This window comes from Leopardus geoffroyi, chromosome A3 (assembly GCF_018350155.1).
Source record: "Leopardus geoffroyi isolate Oge1 chromosome A3, O.geoffroyi_Oge1_pat1.0, whole genome shotgun sequence".
In the NCBI taxonomy this organism is placed as follows: Eukaryota; Metazoa; Chordata; class Mammalia; order Carnivora; family Felidae; genus Leopardus; species Leopardus geoffroyi.
Genome location: NC_059336.1, coordinates 121,611,911 through 121,629,826, shown reverse-complemented (window position 1 = coordinate 121,629,826; position 17,916 = coordinate 121,611,911). Strand labels below are relative to the sequence as shown.

The window sequence follows — 17,916 nt, the reverse complement described above, 5'->3', positions numbered from 1 at the left end:
ATGTAGTTGGAAAAAAGAGGAATGTGACAACTCCCTGAAAGTCTTATGGGGCCCACAAAAGTCTTTTTTTTTTTTTATCAAACACCTCATCAGTAAAAAATTTTAAAATACTCATTCCAGTATATGCATATTTATTTAAATATACTATTCCACTAATATCACTATTTCTATTATAAAACATATATATAAAATACTTAAGATAATATGAAGACTAAAAATGAGTAAAAGTTCTAATTTTTTTTCAATATTCCAATGTACTGACTTGAGTACAAACTTACTTTGGGGACTACTGGATTAGGGGAGATATACATACAAAGAAACATCTACAAGAGACTGTTAAAGAGCTCTAAAAGATGAGATTGTTATTTTGTCGGAGAGAAAGAAAGTGGTTTTATATTCCGAATAAAACATTACCCCTATGGTAACTAATTCTTTTTTGGTTTTGTTCTATTTTAAAAACTGAGTACAGAACCTTTCCTTTTCACCTCTGAATGAGTTTATTTTCTGAGAATAACAATTCAGAAAATAGAGATAAATGAAAATTGCTATAATCTTAATACCCAGAAATAATTACTATTTACACTTATTAATAGTTATATACGTATGCAAACAACTTGACATACAATACTATATGGTTATATGCATAGCATAATACTATACTGGTTACTGTATTTTTTTAACAACGTATTCACAACATCTTTTCACATTTTTTTTTTTTAAGATTTTATTTTTAAGTAATCTCTACATCCAACGTGGGGCTTGAACTCACACCCCTGTGATCAAGAGTCACACACTATACTGACTGAGCCAGCCAGGCACCCCATGACATCATTTTTTACACCAATATTACATTGTTTCATGGAAGAAATCTACTACAATGTAACCAATCCCCTACAATAGGACATTTAGATAGTTTCCAATCTATGAAGAAAGGCTATAATAAATATTCTTGTATTTTTTGTGTGGTCTGCACAGTATCTTTGTGTTAGTCCATGAACAACTCTTTGGATAATTACTCATAAATGGTACTGCTGAGCCAACATGTATGTACACATTTAAGTCTATTACCTGGACTGCCCTGGAGAGATTTATTTAACTGTTTTTTATATTTGCCTACTTGATAGGTTAAAATTTACATTTCACTTTTATTTTAAATTATCCACTGTATTGGAGCACCTGGCTGGCTCAGTCTGTAGAGCATGTGACTCCTGATCTTGGGGTTGTAAGTTTGAGCCCCACGTTGGGTGCAGAGATTACTTTAAAAAAAAAAATCATTAAAAAAAATTATCTACTGTACTGTCTTAAATGGACTCTAGTAATTGGCCGTTTCTTTCTTTTAGAATCACTTGGTTTTCTGTCTACTTCATCTCTTCTATAGATCTGGCACTTTGCTAACCTACAGTTACTTACTGTGCAACTCTCCATGTTTTTCATTCATTCCCCAAATATTTATCAATATGTGCTAAGTATTATTCACTACTATCTCAGTTTGTGACCTACACAAAGCAAGAATTCTAGTGGTAAAGCTGAAATTTAAATGAAAGGCTTGGGGGTACCTGCTTGGCTCAGTTGGTTAAACGTCCAACTCTTGGTTTTGGCTCAGGTCATGATCTCATGGTTTGTGAGTTGGAGCCCTGCATCGGGCTCCATGAAGACGGTGCAGAAGCTGCTTGGGATTCTCTCTCCCTCTCTCTCTCTCTGTCCCTCCCCTGCTCATGCTCACTCCCTCTCTCTCTCTCACTCTCTCTCAAAATAAATAAATAAACCTTAAAAAATAAATAAATAAATGAAAGGCTTGGAGACAGAGAAGGATTCCCTAAGAACAGTATGTATAAAACATGTTATGTAATGAGTAATCCAAGAGAATTTTCATAATCTTCACCCCACAAATGTGATGACAGATTTAGTAGCTACTTGATTAGTAAGAGTAAAGAATACAGAAAACAAAGGGAGGAAAAAGAACTGACATTTCATGATTCAACGCTAGTAAATCTCTAATATTTTAGCTACTAATTAAGGTTACTGGCACACAAATAATGAATAAATTGGATCCATTAAAAATATGACAATATAACAACACAGCAGATTTGTATGATCTAATGTTAGCCTTAAAAAAACTACCAACAGCGGGATGGATACCTGGCTGGCTCAGTTAACGAGCACGCAACTCTTGACCTCAGGGTAATGAGTTCGAGCCCCACAATGGGTGTAGAAATCACTATATACTAAACTTAAAAAAAACAAACAAAAAACCAACAACCAGCAGTAAAATAGCATGTGAATAGACAACAGGAGTAGGCAAAATTGCTATATCAAGAAACTGGGTTCATAATACTTTTATTTACAAATTTTTCAAACAATGCAAGGAAAACGTCAGTTAATTATATATTCCTAACCAGAAACCTTAATTACCCTAATTTTCTTTTTTTTTTCCTAAAAATATTTATTCATTTTTGAGAGAGAAAGAAAGAGACAGAACACAAGCAAGGGAGAGGCAGAGAGAGAGGGAGACAAAGAATCTGAAGCAGGCTCCAGGCTCCAGGCTGTCAGCACACAGCCTGACCCAGGGTTTGAACTCATGAGCTGCAAGATCATGACCTGAGCCAAAGTCCGACCCTTAACCAACTGAGCCACCCAGGCGCCCCAATTACCTTCCTCTCTCATAAAATTATAATGAAACTACTTGACAGTGAGGATCTAATTTTTAAAAGTGGCTCCTAGGTTATGTCCAGGTTTAATCCATTTAAATCAATTTCAAGTACATTCCTACTTCATAATACCAAATATTTTCTAACTCTGATTTCCAAAATAAGTTCACATATACTATGTCACACCAACAAGCCTCTTACCATCCACATTTTATAGATGAGGAAACTGAGGCTATTCTGGGTCCAAATATTTACCCAAAATCAAAAGACTTGTAGAGTAAGTCAGTACAAGTTGGGTTTTCTGACTCTTACTACATATAGCATTCTAGTAAACTTTATTGGCCCCATGACAAAAAAAAAAAAAAAAATTATAATTAATGGTCTTAACTAATATCAGGTTATGAATAACCAAAAATGAATTATACTACATTTAATATACTTTTCTTACAAAAATCAGTACGTGTACAAGTCAACTTTAACAAGACAGCTAACAAGTGCTAAACAGAAGATATCAGTTAACAGATATCTTAATCATAAAATTCTGCATAATCAAGATTTACATTATAGCACTTAAAACATGCAAAATCTTTTCTATAAACTGTGTCACCTGGGCAAAATATTTCTAAGCATTTCTAAAGGTGATAATTTCAAGACCTAGTAAGCACGGGGTGTTAAAACACAATTTTTTAAATATCAATTTTATTCACATGAGTTGACTACTATTTTTTTCTGAAACAAAAGTGATTTTACCTTTGATTCTAATATATTAAATATGAGTCGGCTTTGAACTCAAAAACTACATATCAGATTTTAAAAATATGCACACTAGTAGTAATAGTCAAATTACCATGATGCTACCACCTGAAAGGTCAAATCCCACCAAATTATCTACCAGACGGTAAGGACGAGAAGGCTAATTGTAATGGAACTGACTGTGATAGAGCCTAGGCCTTCTGAGTACATACCACACATATGTCGGGCTCTGGGACAAACATGATTTATCTCAGTCTTCACAGCAACAGTGACAAATTTATCACTGTTATATCAAAAAAGAAACTGAAACTTCAATCATTAGCTAACTTGCTTAAGTCACAGTGCTAACAAGTGGTATAACAAGGCATGAACCTAAACAGTATTTATTTTGTTAAATAAGTAAATTTAAAATTTAAATGTGTACAATTTACAAGATCAACTATTTTAAAAACAGTAAGATAAATATTTAATCACTTACCTCTTCAGGCAGTTCACTGTACATGGTTTCAGAGGTAGACAATAAAAATATAGGTGAAAATGATGGTATATCTTGTAGCAATGTCAGAAAAGTTGCTCTCACAGTTTCACTGACAGCTTCCCACCAGTCACCAATGTGAGGCATGTAAACAATACTAGGTACTGTTCTTCGAGCTTCACGAAAAATCTAATTAAGGAAAGAACTGGCATTAAAAATTCAAACTGAAAAGAATGTTCAAATTGATACTATTCTAAAGTTTACTTAGTAACCCCCAAATACATGAAATGTGTCAGGCCTGTGACTGTAATTATTCTCAGCTCAAATATTTAAGCTGTTCAAGATGTGATACATAAGCCTCACATATAGCTTCTATCTACCCTTGCTCCACCTAAAAAAAGAAGGGTTTTTTTTTTTGCCATTTTATTATTTCTATTCAGTACTTATTAATAATATAAAGGTATCAAATTGTTCCACTTATCTATCATGTAAAGATAACAAAGCAAAACACCATTATAAAATATGCTGCAAATAAAGAGATAAACATGCACCAACATGTCACCCACGTCAGAATGAGATCAGTAAGCACAAAGAAGAAAAGACATAGTTTCCGTGTTTGTGCACATTCCCTAAAATCACTAAATATATGGATTAAATATTTTCACCACGATGCATTACCCTAGAGCTTAAGATTATGAACTACCTACTGAACCACTTGTTTACCTCCTATCACCTTAATTCAATCCTCCATAGAGCAGTCACAAAATACCCTCACATCACTAAAGAATAATAAATAAATTAGCAAAAAGCTCTGAGACACTCCCATCGTCAGAAAATACAAAATAAAGCTTCCTCAGGTGTTAAAAAAGAATCCTAACCATAGCTTCAGTCACACTTTGCCAACACATGCCAATAAGGACCGGGTTGGCTATTAGTAAGTTGCCAAGCAGAAGTATTGCCCTTTACATAGATGTCAACAATAGCTCAATGGCCCATCAACAAATTCTTGTGGGATGATATGGCATCTCTTCAATACTTCTAACAAATGAAAGAATAAATGTAAAAATCTTCCTTCAATTTATTTCAGAATTCCATTTCTAAAATTCTCTACTACTTCCCTTTAAACATGTTTCAATTAACCTGTATAATGTGCAAGATAGAGAAATAATGATCTAGTATTTAAAATGATTAGGATTATTAGAAATGTTCCTGAGAATCAAAATTATTATTTTTCTTTAATGAATAAGCCTATCACTTGCATGAATTTTTCAAATGCTACATTTTATAAAGCTTTAAACATTCTGTGTAAAATAAAATGTATTGCCAATTTAATAAACCAGATGGAAGATGCTCAAATAAAAAATTTCCCCCAAATTGGAAATGTAGATGTTATGATCACTCACATCAAAAGTAATATTTGCTCCTTCCCTTCCTTTAATATTTGCATATCCACCAATCCAGAACAGTTGTACAGTACAACTCCAGGACTCTCAAATTTTGACCTTTTCTGCAAACACGCACCCTCTTATCCTGGATCTTGAAAATCCAAGGATTATTGTTTTCCAAAGTTCTTGTAGAAGATTCATAAGAGAAAAACAAGCATAAATATTGGCAAAAGGAAGGAACCACACAGGAGCACAAAGGCAAGTGAGGCATTTAATTTCCACCCCCCCAAAAAGAAAAAAATTGCTACATGCCACCCAAATCAGGGATGGTATGTGGGACAATAACCGATGCCTTTTGTCTTTCCAATTCCCACTCTGTGCTAGTAAAACTAGGGAGAGTCAGCAGGGAGAGAATGGTGATTACATGAAAAACACTAATGAGCTTATAAAACTTACTGAGAAACCTCACAAAACTAACCACCTAATTCAGCCATGCAAGTTTACCACATGCCCAAGGAGAGATGAGAAAACATGCCTTTAAAAAAAACAAAATGTAGCCTCTCATTCTAGTACTTGTAGGTTAGGTTTTCTAGAAATAGTTGTTGAGAACATCTAGTTGCTAATAAGTATCAAAGAGTAAGGGCAAAGCAACAGAAGGTTAAGTGATAAAAACTTTATAGGGCCAGAAATTAAATAATGCAGGACTATAGGTGTTTTAACTCATTTGTAAGGCTGAACTAGAAACATAAGCATCACCAGCTCTGAAAGAGTTGAGGGTTGTTGTTTTTTGTTTTGTTTTTTTTCTATTTCTTTCCTCTTTTCATTCAATTCTCCCCAAAACAACAGAATGAACAGGATATTCTATTGATCTTATCTCTAAAGACTTTAGGAAAGTATCTTTATCAGTGAAATTTTAAAAAATTATATTTGAAAACCTAAAGGGGGAAAACAAGAAAGAAAAAAGTCTAAGACAAATATAGAAAAATAAAAAGGCTTAGGCTTATCCATGAATGTATAATTACCTAATTTTACAATTAATCTGACTACATGCAATATTAATAGCCAGGGGCTATTTTCAGAATTTTTTTCCTAAGCCTTTACAGGAAAAATATCTGTAATTTCTAGAAAAATTTAAAATCACTACTAAAACAAGTTTTATTTTTAATTCCTTACTCCATGTGATCTCAGAACATTTAAACTTTCATAATTTCTTTAAATATATAGCCAACCTGGTTCTAATTCTAATTCTCCAGTTTTTGTAATGAAAATTCAAAAAGAATGGTCTAAAAACAGTATTTTAAAATTCAGAAAAAAAGTTTAATCATATCGTGATTTTTCCATAATGTAAAAGTAGCTCTTCAGCAGTTTGCTGGTAACTTTTAAAGTTGTGGAATAACATACACTCCCTGAAATCAATTAACCAGATTCAGAGTAGAAAAATAAAGCCTAGTTTTAGTGAAGCGGCAACTGTCTTGGGAACAAGTGATGCCATTTGATAACTAGAAAAATACTCACCTATAGGGTGTCTTGGATTGGTGGATGTGCAAGGTGTAGTAGAAAACAGAAAAACTGTTATAGAGAAAAAAAGACAGTAGGCCAAATTACTGAACCAACCGTTCAAAACACCTCTGACATGACCAGCACTCTTGCACAAATAAAATGAACAAACACCAGTGTATGTGAACTGTTCATTTTGATTCTTTAAACAATATATTTTACTTCCTTCTGGCTTCTTCCTGCCCCAGACATCATGGTCCCTTGTGTAACTGTTTTAAAGGTTTATTTAAAAAAAAAAAAAAAAAGTACAAACTACTTCCTATGAATATTAAAGATATGAAAGAAAAAAATCAGGCCACTGAAGTTAAAAGTATCCACACAAAGCAGCACTAATTATATAAACTGAACCTATATTTATAAAAGTTCTTATCATCTCAAAAGCTAAACTTTCAAGTCAGTATTTTAGCCAGCAAATTAAAGTATGTGGTGCATGAAATTTTACTGTATTTTAAAAATTAAGTCTATACAGCCCATAACAAGCCATTTTCTTGAGAAACTGAAAACTGGAGTAATTTTAAACACAAATGTAAATGAAGCAGAAAGCTCATGCCAGCGCAGCTTTCACTTTCCTAAAAGAAGCTCTATAAGAAAGAGAGAAACAATTCTGTCATCAATAAACTTCCAGAATTTGTCTTGGTCATGTTGTAGTACTAGGAATGTGCTAACATTGTAAGAGAGAGAGAAAAGAAAAATCTTGGGGGCTAAAATATTCTTGATTTTTATAAAAATTAAAAAGTACTATTAATATACACTATTAAAATAAGTATTTAATTCCTTAGACCATACTATCATAAATATTAATAATATATCTGCAATACTAATAACTTCATGTCATATCCATCACTTTACTCCATTTATATTCTATTCACCTAAGATTTATCGAGCATCTCTGTGAAAAGGAGGCAACGTCTAGGATCAGGATGCAAGAAATAAAGTGCTGAATTTCTTTAAGCATACAAATCAGCCTATTATAAAACATAACTATACTAGACTTTCTGATCGATGATTGTAATATAAAGCAACATTTTATGAAAATTAAGTCACCCAAATTCTTTTTCTGTTATTTTCATTGCCTAAAAATTTTAAGAATTTCAGTAAATGTGATATGACAAACTCTGGACCAGGATAATTTAACTTTTTTACAACTTAAGAAAAACAAAAAAGGTTGTTGCTATGGTAAAACACAGAAACCCATGTGCACAAACCAAGAGTACCCAAAGTATACACAGAAATGCTATGGAGAAATCCAGAAACCCTTATGCATAAACACAAGAGCATCCAAAGAATACACATAGGTAAGTATGTTAATTCCTTCCTGCTACTTAACCAAAAAGGATTTTCCTTGAACATTTCCAAATACAATTTCTTTCTGGGAAAAGAAAAATACTGCAATTTTCACCAAAAAAAAAAAAAAAAAAAAGAAAAGACCTTATTGACCAAATAACAACATATAATATCCAAACTCCAAAGCTTGTGGCACACAATATATAAATTTATCAATTCAATCATTAATGAAAAAGAAAATACACTTATCAATTCTGATTTCCTAAATCAACAGTAGAAATAATATAAATAATACATTTGAAGATGTCAGAAAAAGGGAATCATAGCTGTTCTTTGGTTTTCTAGAGTGTTAATACAGATAAGTCTTTTACTACAGTTACTAACATCTCCAGCTTTGTTTTAGGTCTCAGTAACTACTTGTGAATTTTACTCAACAACCATAAATCTTCCAGGCTACCCCAGGCTTTTCCATTCTCCTTCCAGAGCTTTTGAGAGACTATAAAATACTCAGTAACATAGATAGATAGATAGATAGATAGATACATACATACATACATACATACATACATACATAGGCAGACAGATAGATACAGACATACACACAGACAGACAAAACCACTTTATGAATTCTGGCAATTGTTTTCAGTAATAAATGTCTAGTGTCCAGTTATCACCCAAAGTACTAAATCTCCAAGTGTGACTGATCTCTAAAGACCTAGAATAGTAACACCTGGATTCAGGTTTAAAGCACATATTCCTGGGGCTCACCCCAAATTTAAAGAATCAGAATTCCTGGGTGTAGAGCCAGGGAATAAGAAATTTTAATAAGCACTCCCAGAAGAGGCTTATAGCCACTAAATCTTAAGAAACAATGACAAAACCCTATAGTAGACACGAATTCCTCTACCATTTTCACACACTTTGTAATATTCATCATCAGCTGAGACAATATGAAGGAGAAAAGAAGGATTAATATATATATGCTTGTATGTGGATATGTTTTAAAGAAAAGACAATTAAAAATGTATAAAGAACTATAAACTGGGCTCTTCCCCTTTCCCATCTTATCATATATATAAATACAGCCCTTTAAAAGTAATTGAAGACTTCTTTCCTTTAAGATTACTTTTCATATTTGTGTCGCACTATTAAATAATCCAATTTAATTTATATTAAGTATCTTAGAGACTAGGGAAAAGAGAAAAACACAGAAGAATAATGTGCCACAGATGAAACCACATCTATTTTGAGAAAATCCTGCCTATAGGAAGACTAGCTCTCAAGAGAAGTAAGGCAAAAGAAAGGGAATACAGAACAGAGGAATAGAAAGAAGAGGCTTTTATTCTTTCCAGCATTTTTATTTTTTTGTTTTTTCTTCAAATTTTTATTTAAATTTTAGTTAACATACTGTGCAATATTGGTTTCAGGAGCAGAATTCAGTGGTTCATCACTTACATACAACACCCAGTGCTCATCCTAAGAATTGTCCACCCTACTTAATACCCACCACCTCTTTCCAACATTTTAGCACCTGACTAGTATGCTCTCTTACCTAGGACTTTTATGCCTTCTTCTACCCAGTTACAGATCCACAAATTAAGAAAAAACTCTTGGGGTGCCTTGGTGGCTCAGTCAGTTAAGTGTCAGACTCTGGATTTCGGTTCAGGTCACAATCTCACAGTTTGTGGGTTTGAGCCCCACATCAGGGCTCTGCACTGACAGTGAGAAGTCTGCTTGGGATTTTCTCTGCCCCCTCTTTCTGCCCCTCCCCAACTCATGCACATGCTTGCTCTCACTCTCTCTCTCAAAATAAATAAATAAACTTAAAATAAAAAAAGGAAAGAAAAAATTCCTCAGTTTTATTACATAATAGTCTCCTTTTAAATAATTTTTTAGGGGGCACCTGGGTGGCCCAGTTGGTTAAGCATCCAATTTCAGCTCAGGTCATGATCTCATGGGTTTGTAGGTTTGAGCCCCACGTCGGGCTCTCTGCTGTCAGCACAGAATCCTGCTTTGGATCCTTGTCCTTCTTGCTGTCTCCCCCCTCCCTTGCTCCCTCCCCCTCTCTCTTTCTCTCTTCCTCTTAAATAAAAATAAACATTTGGGGCACCTGGGTGGCTCAGTCAGTTAAGTATCCAACTTTAGCTCAGGTCAAGATCTCACTGTTTGTGAGTTCAAGCCCCGCGTTGGGCTCTGTGCTGACAGATGAGAGCCTGGAGCTTGCTTTGGATTCTGTGGCTCCCTCTCTCTTGGTCCTTCCCCCACTCGTACTGTCTCTATCTCTCAAAAGATGAATAAATGTAAAAAAAAAAATTTATAAAAAATAAACATTTAATAAATAAATCTGGGGGAGCGACAGTAATATATTTACGATTTAAAATAACTTTAAAAATGCACTTAAGATACAAATAATCAGGGATTAATCAAGACAGTTTATCTGGTCTCTGGCCAATGTTCAGAAGTCCGAGCTTCAGCTACCATAGCTACAAAATTCTGACTCAGTCCTGAGCAGACTAGACACCCAGGAGTAGTCACTCAAGAATAAGCATTACTTCTAACCCACAATCTTGTAGGCAAAAGCAAGGAACAGAAGACTTCTTGATGTACTAAATGCAGTGTAATACAACCAAAACAATAAATGTTAAGGTTTTCTTCCTTTACATTGCCAAGGGACATCTCTCTCTACCCCCTCTAAGAACACAACAAAAAAGTAAAAGCCAGGAACTGAGTAAGAGACCAAAAAGTATACAGTTAGAATTCAAATTTGGCCCAATGATGCCCAGTAGAATACAAAAAAAAATATCCTAGGATCTCAGTAATACCAACATATGATTTACTACAATGGATCCTAAGTATCTCCTCACCTAATACTCAATAATGGATTTATGAACATGTATATACATGTATTAGCCATAAAGAACAGCTATACACAGAATACCGTCTCACTTTGAAAATGTTCCTCTTTCAGAGTGATTTTCTTCAGTTTGCTCCATACTGTCAAATACACACGTCAAAAAAAGAAATCTAAACTGTACAACAGAGTGTAACCTAAAATGAAAAAGTTTTATTCATTTCCCAATTCTCTAAATTCCTTCCCCAAAGCCAAAGCAATGATTATTAACAGTTTTTTAGGATATTCTTGCACACGATTTATATATAAAAGCATGAATATACATTTTTAAGGTTTTTTACACAAAGATTCTATTTTAATAGACCAATTTATGACTTGCTTTTTTCACAAATATCTCCTTCATCTCTCCATATCAGCCTTATGTAAATTTACCTCATTCTTGTTAATGACCTCATAATATGTAAGGATATACCATAATTTATCACAGCCCATCCATCATTAAAGGACATTTAGTTTGTTGGTCTTATTTAGTTTGGGAATTCCATACAATGCTGTGATAAATGTCCTTGTACATTCAGCAGTGACTATTAGATCTAATACATCTTTAGGAAAAATTCCTTAACGTAAAATTCCTGGAACAAAAGGAATATGTTCTTAAAATTTTTTTAAATGGTGTCAATGACTCTAAAATCATCAGGCATCATCAAGCTTTTTATTTTTACAAACCAGACAGGTGCTTCAAAATAGTATCGTGTTGCCTTTTTTTTTTTAATTTTTTTTTAAATGTTTTTATTTCTTTTTGAGACAGAAAGAGACAGAGCATGAGCAGGGGAGGGGCAGAGAAAGAGGGAGACACAGAATCCAAAGCAGGCTCCAGGCTCCGATCTGTCAGCACAGAGCCCAACGTGGGGCTCAGACTCACAGACTGTGAGATCATGACCTGAGTCAAAGTCGGATGCTCAACCGACTGAGCCACCCAGGCGCCCTTCTTTTCTTTTCTTTTTAACTTTTTTAAATTCGTGTTGCTTTAATTTGCATTTTCTTCAGCTGTAAGGCTAAGAATCTTTTCAAACTTTTATTGGTTGCTTTTTCTATTGTTTTCTTCCTATAAATGGCATGCTATTTCGCCAATTTTTATATTAGGGTGTCATTCTTTCTTCTTACTGATTTTAACATATTTTTGTATATTTCAGAACCTATCCTGGACATGTGTGTTACACACATACTTTTTTGCCAGGTTGTGTCTATTAATTTTACAAAAACAATTATTTCTGCCATGTATAATTAAAAATTTTATAAAGTCAAATTTGTTCATATCTTTATGTTTTCTGGCTGTGTTCACTGCTTAGAGACTACTTTCTCATACTCAAGATAATAAACATATTGACCTTGTGAATTCCCCTTTTACATTTCCATTAACAATGTAGAATTTATGTTGGGGCTACAATAAAAAGTAGAAATTCAGTTTTGTTTTTTTCTTTTTCCCCTCATTGAGTCAGTTTTCTAAGACCATTTATTAAATAATCCATCTGTTGTATCATATCAAATGTCGTCGCCATCATCATCATCATTTACCATCATCATATGCTAATCATCATCAGATACTAAATTCTCATTCTATGTAGGCCTAAGGGTTAATTCTCTCTCTTCTATTACTTTGTCTGTCCATTCCTGCACCGTTACATATTCTTTATTACTACATTCTGTAACACCTTTAAAAATCTGGTAGAGCTCCTTTCATTATACTTTTTCCTCCAGAACTCTCCTTGCTATGCTCATATTCATTTTCTGAAGAATTCATTTTAGAAGAAACGCAAAGCACTTTTTTTTAACTTTTCCTCTTAAATTTTGGGAATATTATACTTGAGCCTGAACTTAATTTATACATTAGTTTAGAAAAGAACTCACAGCTTTCCAATTTTGAGTCTTACCAGCCCTCAGCTGTGTAAGGAAGCTGCAGTAGCAGTGATAAATATAATGACAGTTAAGAGCTACAGGGTACTTACTATATACCAAACCCATTGGATGAACTGATTTTAGTAGTCACAACCACCTTATGCAGTATCATTACCTTTGTTTCATAGATAAGAAAATTAAGTCTCAAAGAAGTTAAGCAATTTGTCCAAGGCCACAACCAATAAGCCAAGTAGCTAATATTTTAATCAATTTGCAATTTGACTTGAATCCATACTTTGAACTATAGTAATTAAAAACAAGGTGTGTTTTTTTGTTTTTTCTTCTTTTAGACACTGCAAATTAATTATTTAATTTCTAGGTAAAATTAGTTGCTATTTTAATTAGGACCATTTTTTCCATTAAATTTCTAACTTGTTACTGGGTGTATAAAAGAAAACTACTTATTTTATAATATTAACTTTGAAAGGTGTCCGCCTTGCAGAATTCTCTTATTGTCCCTAATAATTTTTCAGTAAGTCCTAAAAAGTCTCCAAATATACAATCATATCACAGGCAAATATTTATAACTTCAATGTCTGTTCCAATATTTTTCTCTCTCAATGTCTAACTGAATCAATTTTGCATGCCTTAATAATGGCATATTACACTTCTGATGTGCTACTAGAATCCATTTGTAATATTTACTTTACCACCATTGCCTAAGTGAAATTCGTCTGTTTTCCTCTGTATTTCAGTTTAGCATCAAAATGATCTTATCCTTTAAGATTAAAAGAATTCACCCATGAAACTATCTGGATTTAGCGCTTTTTGATACTCAATTTCTCCTTCCACACTTAGTGTCTGTTTAGATTCTCTCTCCGCTGGATTTATTTTTAATGGTACTGGGTAATTCTCTTAACTTGCATACAAACTGCAATAATTGTGTCTCACTAAAAAGGAAAAATATGAACAAACATATAAATCAACATTATTGGAAAACACTCCCAGCCAGGATGAGTTAAATGTGCAAAATTTGTAGCAAATTATTTGTATATAGTTTTTATTTAAGCCATGGGTTTTGGGGGGAAAAAAACTTTTAAATAGAGCTTTCTAAGTAGTGAATGATGCTAGGATGCTGATACCCAGACAACTGTAAGTAAAAGAGAAATGAAATCAATGCTGTGGACCATGAAATATATACACATATATATATATATATATATATATATGTATATATATATATGTTTTCTTTCTACAAGATACAGAATGCTTTTCAATTAGGTAGTATATGTGTATGTATTAAATAGTTGTAAAATGTACTCAAAAACACAACATAATTATGCACAATGCTCTTAAGTGTTACTACTCTGGTCATGTAATCTCTAAAAGTAGGCTAAATATCAGAGTTGAAAGTGGCATTCCCCTAACTTGTTCCAACATGATACACTTATAATAAATTCATAGTTATACGAACACCCCACTAGAACTCTGCACTTCACAAACCAGCACAAAGTAGTTAAAAGTCAAATATCACACACACTCGACTACTGATAGAAATATATATAATTTTTAAACTGCTATCATTTTTCTGTGTTAATTTTCCCCAACTACATACAGTAAGGCTCTAAGTACACACTGAAATCTAGAAAGACTCTGAAACCACAGTATTGAAAAGAGGGTCAGAAGAAGGCAAAAGAAGCTTCCTTTCTATAATGCTTAATAAAACTTTAATATAAGAAACAGGATATTAAAATTTCAGAAAAGAATGAAATATGGGGAAAACAATAAGCTCACTTTTAAACATGTTATACATCAAAAGGATCCCTGGCCTTAATATTAGAATGCTAATGAGTAACCAACAAAAAGTTAATATTCGCATTAATGTTCTTTGAAAAGACTTTATAAACACTACTGAGATATAGAGATATAAACAATTAAGAAAGTTGGAAGTACTCTGATATGGTACAAACCTACCTGTGCACATGATTCTTCAGGTGTTTTGGCACTAACTGAATAAAGTGCTGGGAGATCTAGTCTGTGCACAGAGAATTTTTCTAGAGTGTGCAAAAGTGCTGGAGCAAGGTGAGAAGTTTGACCTGAGCCTCTTTCTCCAGACAGCAATAATCTTGGCCTGTAAGAGGTTGGCTGATGATATGGTGACCTGGAATACATATAAGACATGATAATTATTTCAAAACGATACACTCTGAAGATCAGTATGAAATATTAGGTAAAATATTTACACTAAATATGTAACTCCAAATTAATAGAATTTTCTCTTTTACTTCAAGTACAGTGAATAATTTTTTCATTAATTATCATTTTAAAATGTTGATCTCCCTGACAATTTTAATAACCATGATGTAAAAGTATAAAAACTCATTCTAAAACAAAGTAATAATACCTGGGTATTCATTCTATCATACCATATGTATTACTTGGAAAACACTTCAGACACTAAGGAGACACAGCTATTAATTATTCAAGATCAAATGTTAAGAATCCCATTTCAACAAAGAAGTAGGTATATCTGAAGATTACCCAAAATGTAGGACTTTTTTTTTTTAACGGTTAAAATGGTAAATTTAATGTATATTTTACCGCAATTTTTAAGATAGAAAATAAATGTAGGACTTTTTCAGTGGCAGCAAATTTTGGTTTGGGGCCAATACAAACTAAATGTCCACACCCTAATACATGACATCTAAAGACCTACAATAGAGAAAGCAAATTTAGGAAAATGTATTAAACCAAGCTGAACTTATACTCTCAAGATTCCACAACCCGATTAAAATGATGAATGAAACAAATTTATCTATCATTATAGATAACATAGGAAATTTTAAGCAATGCAGTAAGAATAAAGCAAATAAAAACTGGAATAGAAAGAAATCAGGAAAACACTGTTACTTGTAAAGGATACAATTATGCACTAAAAAAATCCAAGAGAATCAACTAATTAATAACTGTCAGAATCTACCAAAAGTAACAAGTCAGAAAACAGAAACAAAAAAAATCAAAATATAATAACACCATCAATAACCAAAATAAAGAAGGAAAGAAGATCCTTTCTTTTTTTAATGTTTATTTATTTATTTTGAGAGAGAGATAAGAAGAGCAAGCAAGAAAGGGGGAGAGAGAATCCCAAGCAGGCTCCACGCTATTTGGTAAAGTGTGCTAGACCCAATTTTAGAACAGTTAAACCTGTTTCAGTAATGAGTACTTCACATAGTTTTAATTTTCTTAGCAATTCTATGAAACACATAGTTTCTTCTTATTAAACAGATGAAGAAACCAAGACTCAGAGAAGTTAGGTATGAGACTGTTACAAATGGGTGGTCAAAGAGTTCAAATCTCATTCAGGTCCATATAATTGCTAAGCTGAACCACCGTGCTAACATGTACACTACTTTATATTGGAATATATCACAGGGGCGCCTGTGTGGCTCAGTCAATTAAGCGTCCGACTCTTAATTTTGGCTCAGGCAACAATCTCACAGGTTCATGGGATCAAGCCCCACGTTGGGCTCCACACTAAGCATGGAGCCTGCTTGGGATTCTCTCTCTCCCTTTCTCTGCCCCTCCCTCACTTGCTCGCGCTCTCTCTCTCTCTCTCAAAATAAATTTAAAAACATTAAAAAAAAATTACAAGAGCACCTGGGTGGCTTAGTCAGTTAAGTGTCCGACTCTTGGTTTTAGCTCAGGTCATGATCTCACAGTTGATTAGTCCAAGCCCCACATTGGGCTGCACGCTGATGGTACAGAGCCTACCTGGGATTCTCTCTCTCCCTCTCTGTCTGCCCCTCCCCTACTCTGTCTCTCTTAAAAATAAATAAACTTAAAAAAAAAGTACTACAGAACAGAATAATAGAATATAATGTAGAATACACCAAAGAAAAGAAACACAGATCAATAGAATAGGCAGCCAGGAAACAAATCATCATAGTTCAAAGAATTTCATACAAGATAATAAGCATAAAAAATAAATGGAAGGGAGATTATAAAATAAATGTTATTTTAAAACAGAGAAGAGGGGCGCCTGAGTGGCTTAGTCAGTTAAGCATCCAACTTCAGCTCAGGTCCATGATCTCATGGTTCAACAGTTCAAGCCCCAAATCTGGCTCTGACAGCTCAGAGTCTGGAGCCAGCTTTAGATTCTGTGTCTCCCTCTCTCTCTGCCCCTCCCCAACTCACACTCTGTCTCTCAAAAATAAATAAAACATTTAAAAAAAATTTTTTTTATTTATTTAAATAGGGAAGATTCAGACCCTCATTTCACAGAACAAAATTAATTCTAACAAAGAAAAAACACGAGACTATGTATTTTTTAATTCATAATCTACAAACTTTTGTAACTCAAAAATTACAATCTGAATCAAATGGCAAACAATCAAATGAGACAAACAATCTGCCATTAACAGGAATGGTTCTTAATGTAAAAAAGAGCTTATGTTCAAAGTGTTTTAACAACAACAACAACAACAACAACAAACAGCTTCATGGGCAAAGGACATAGACAATTCAACAAGAAAATAGAAACAGATAACATTTCTTAAAATGTTCATTCATTTAATAATTGGAGAATGGTTCCTATGCTAAGTCCCTCACCCTGGGTATCTAACAATACCAGTTATCATAGAGCTCACACTTGAATGGTATGAAGTAGAAAAAGGAAATCTACAAACTAATATAATTCAGTGTGATTAACAAGCAGCACTGTTTAAGTACAGAATGCTATGGCAGACCACAATTACAGACTCAACAAAGGCTTTCCTGGACAGTGTTACAAAAGCACAAACCCAATAGGACGGAGGCAGAAAGGACAATTCCAAGAAACAAAAATAGGATGTGCAAAGGACCAAAGGCTCCTGGCCCTTTGGAGTAATAGTTCATACAACTAGCTTCTTTTAAGGTTTTAAAGCCATGTATGTATAAAGGTTCTGTGGTTGGGGGAAAGCAGAATCAGACCATGAAAACCTACAAAGGGTTTTGTAAGCCATGTTAAAAGTTTGGGACACACATTGAAGACCATGAGGAAGCATTAAGATACTTAAGCAGGGGAAGTGA

At 33.5% G+C, this 17,916-nt stretch overlaps 1 protein-coding gene across 3 annotated transcripts in view; it reads right to left on the bottom strand.

Annotated features, from left to right (window-relative positions):
* The window catches only part of ATAD2B (ATPase family AAA domain containing 2B), a 168,031-nt gene that overhangs the window by 44,220 nt on the left and 105,895 nt on the right, over nt 1-17,916 (bottom strand). For all 3 annotated transcript variants that reach the window (XM_045447596.1, XM_045447595.1, XM_045447597.1), the window contains exons 18-19: nt 14,824-15,010; nt 3,880-4,065 (exon numbers count right to left, since the gene is read on the bottom strand). In XM_045447596.1, the coding sequence (XP_045303552.1) occupies nt 3,880-4,065; nt 14,824-15,010 (373 nt within the window). The remainder of the gene's footprint in view (nt 1-3,879; nt 4,066-14,823; nt 15,011-17,916) is intronic.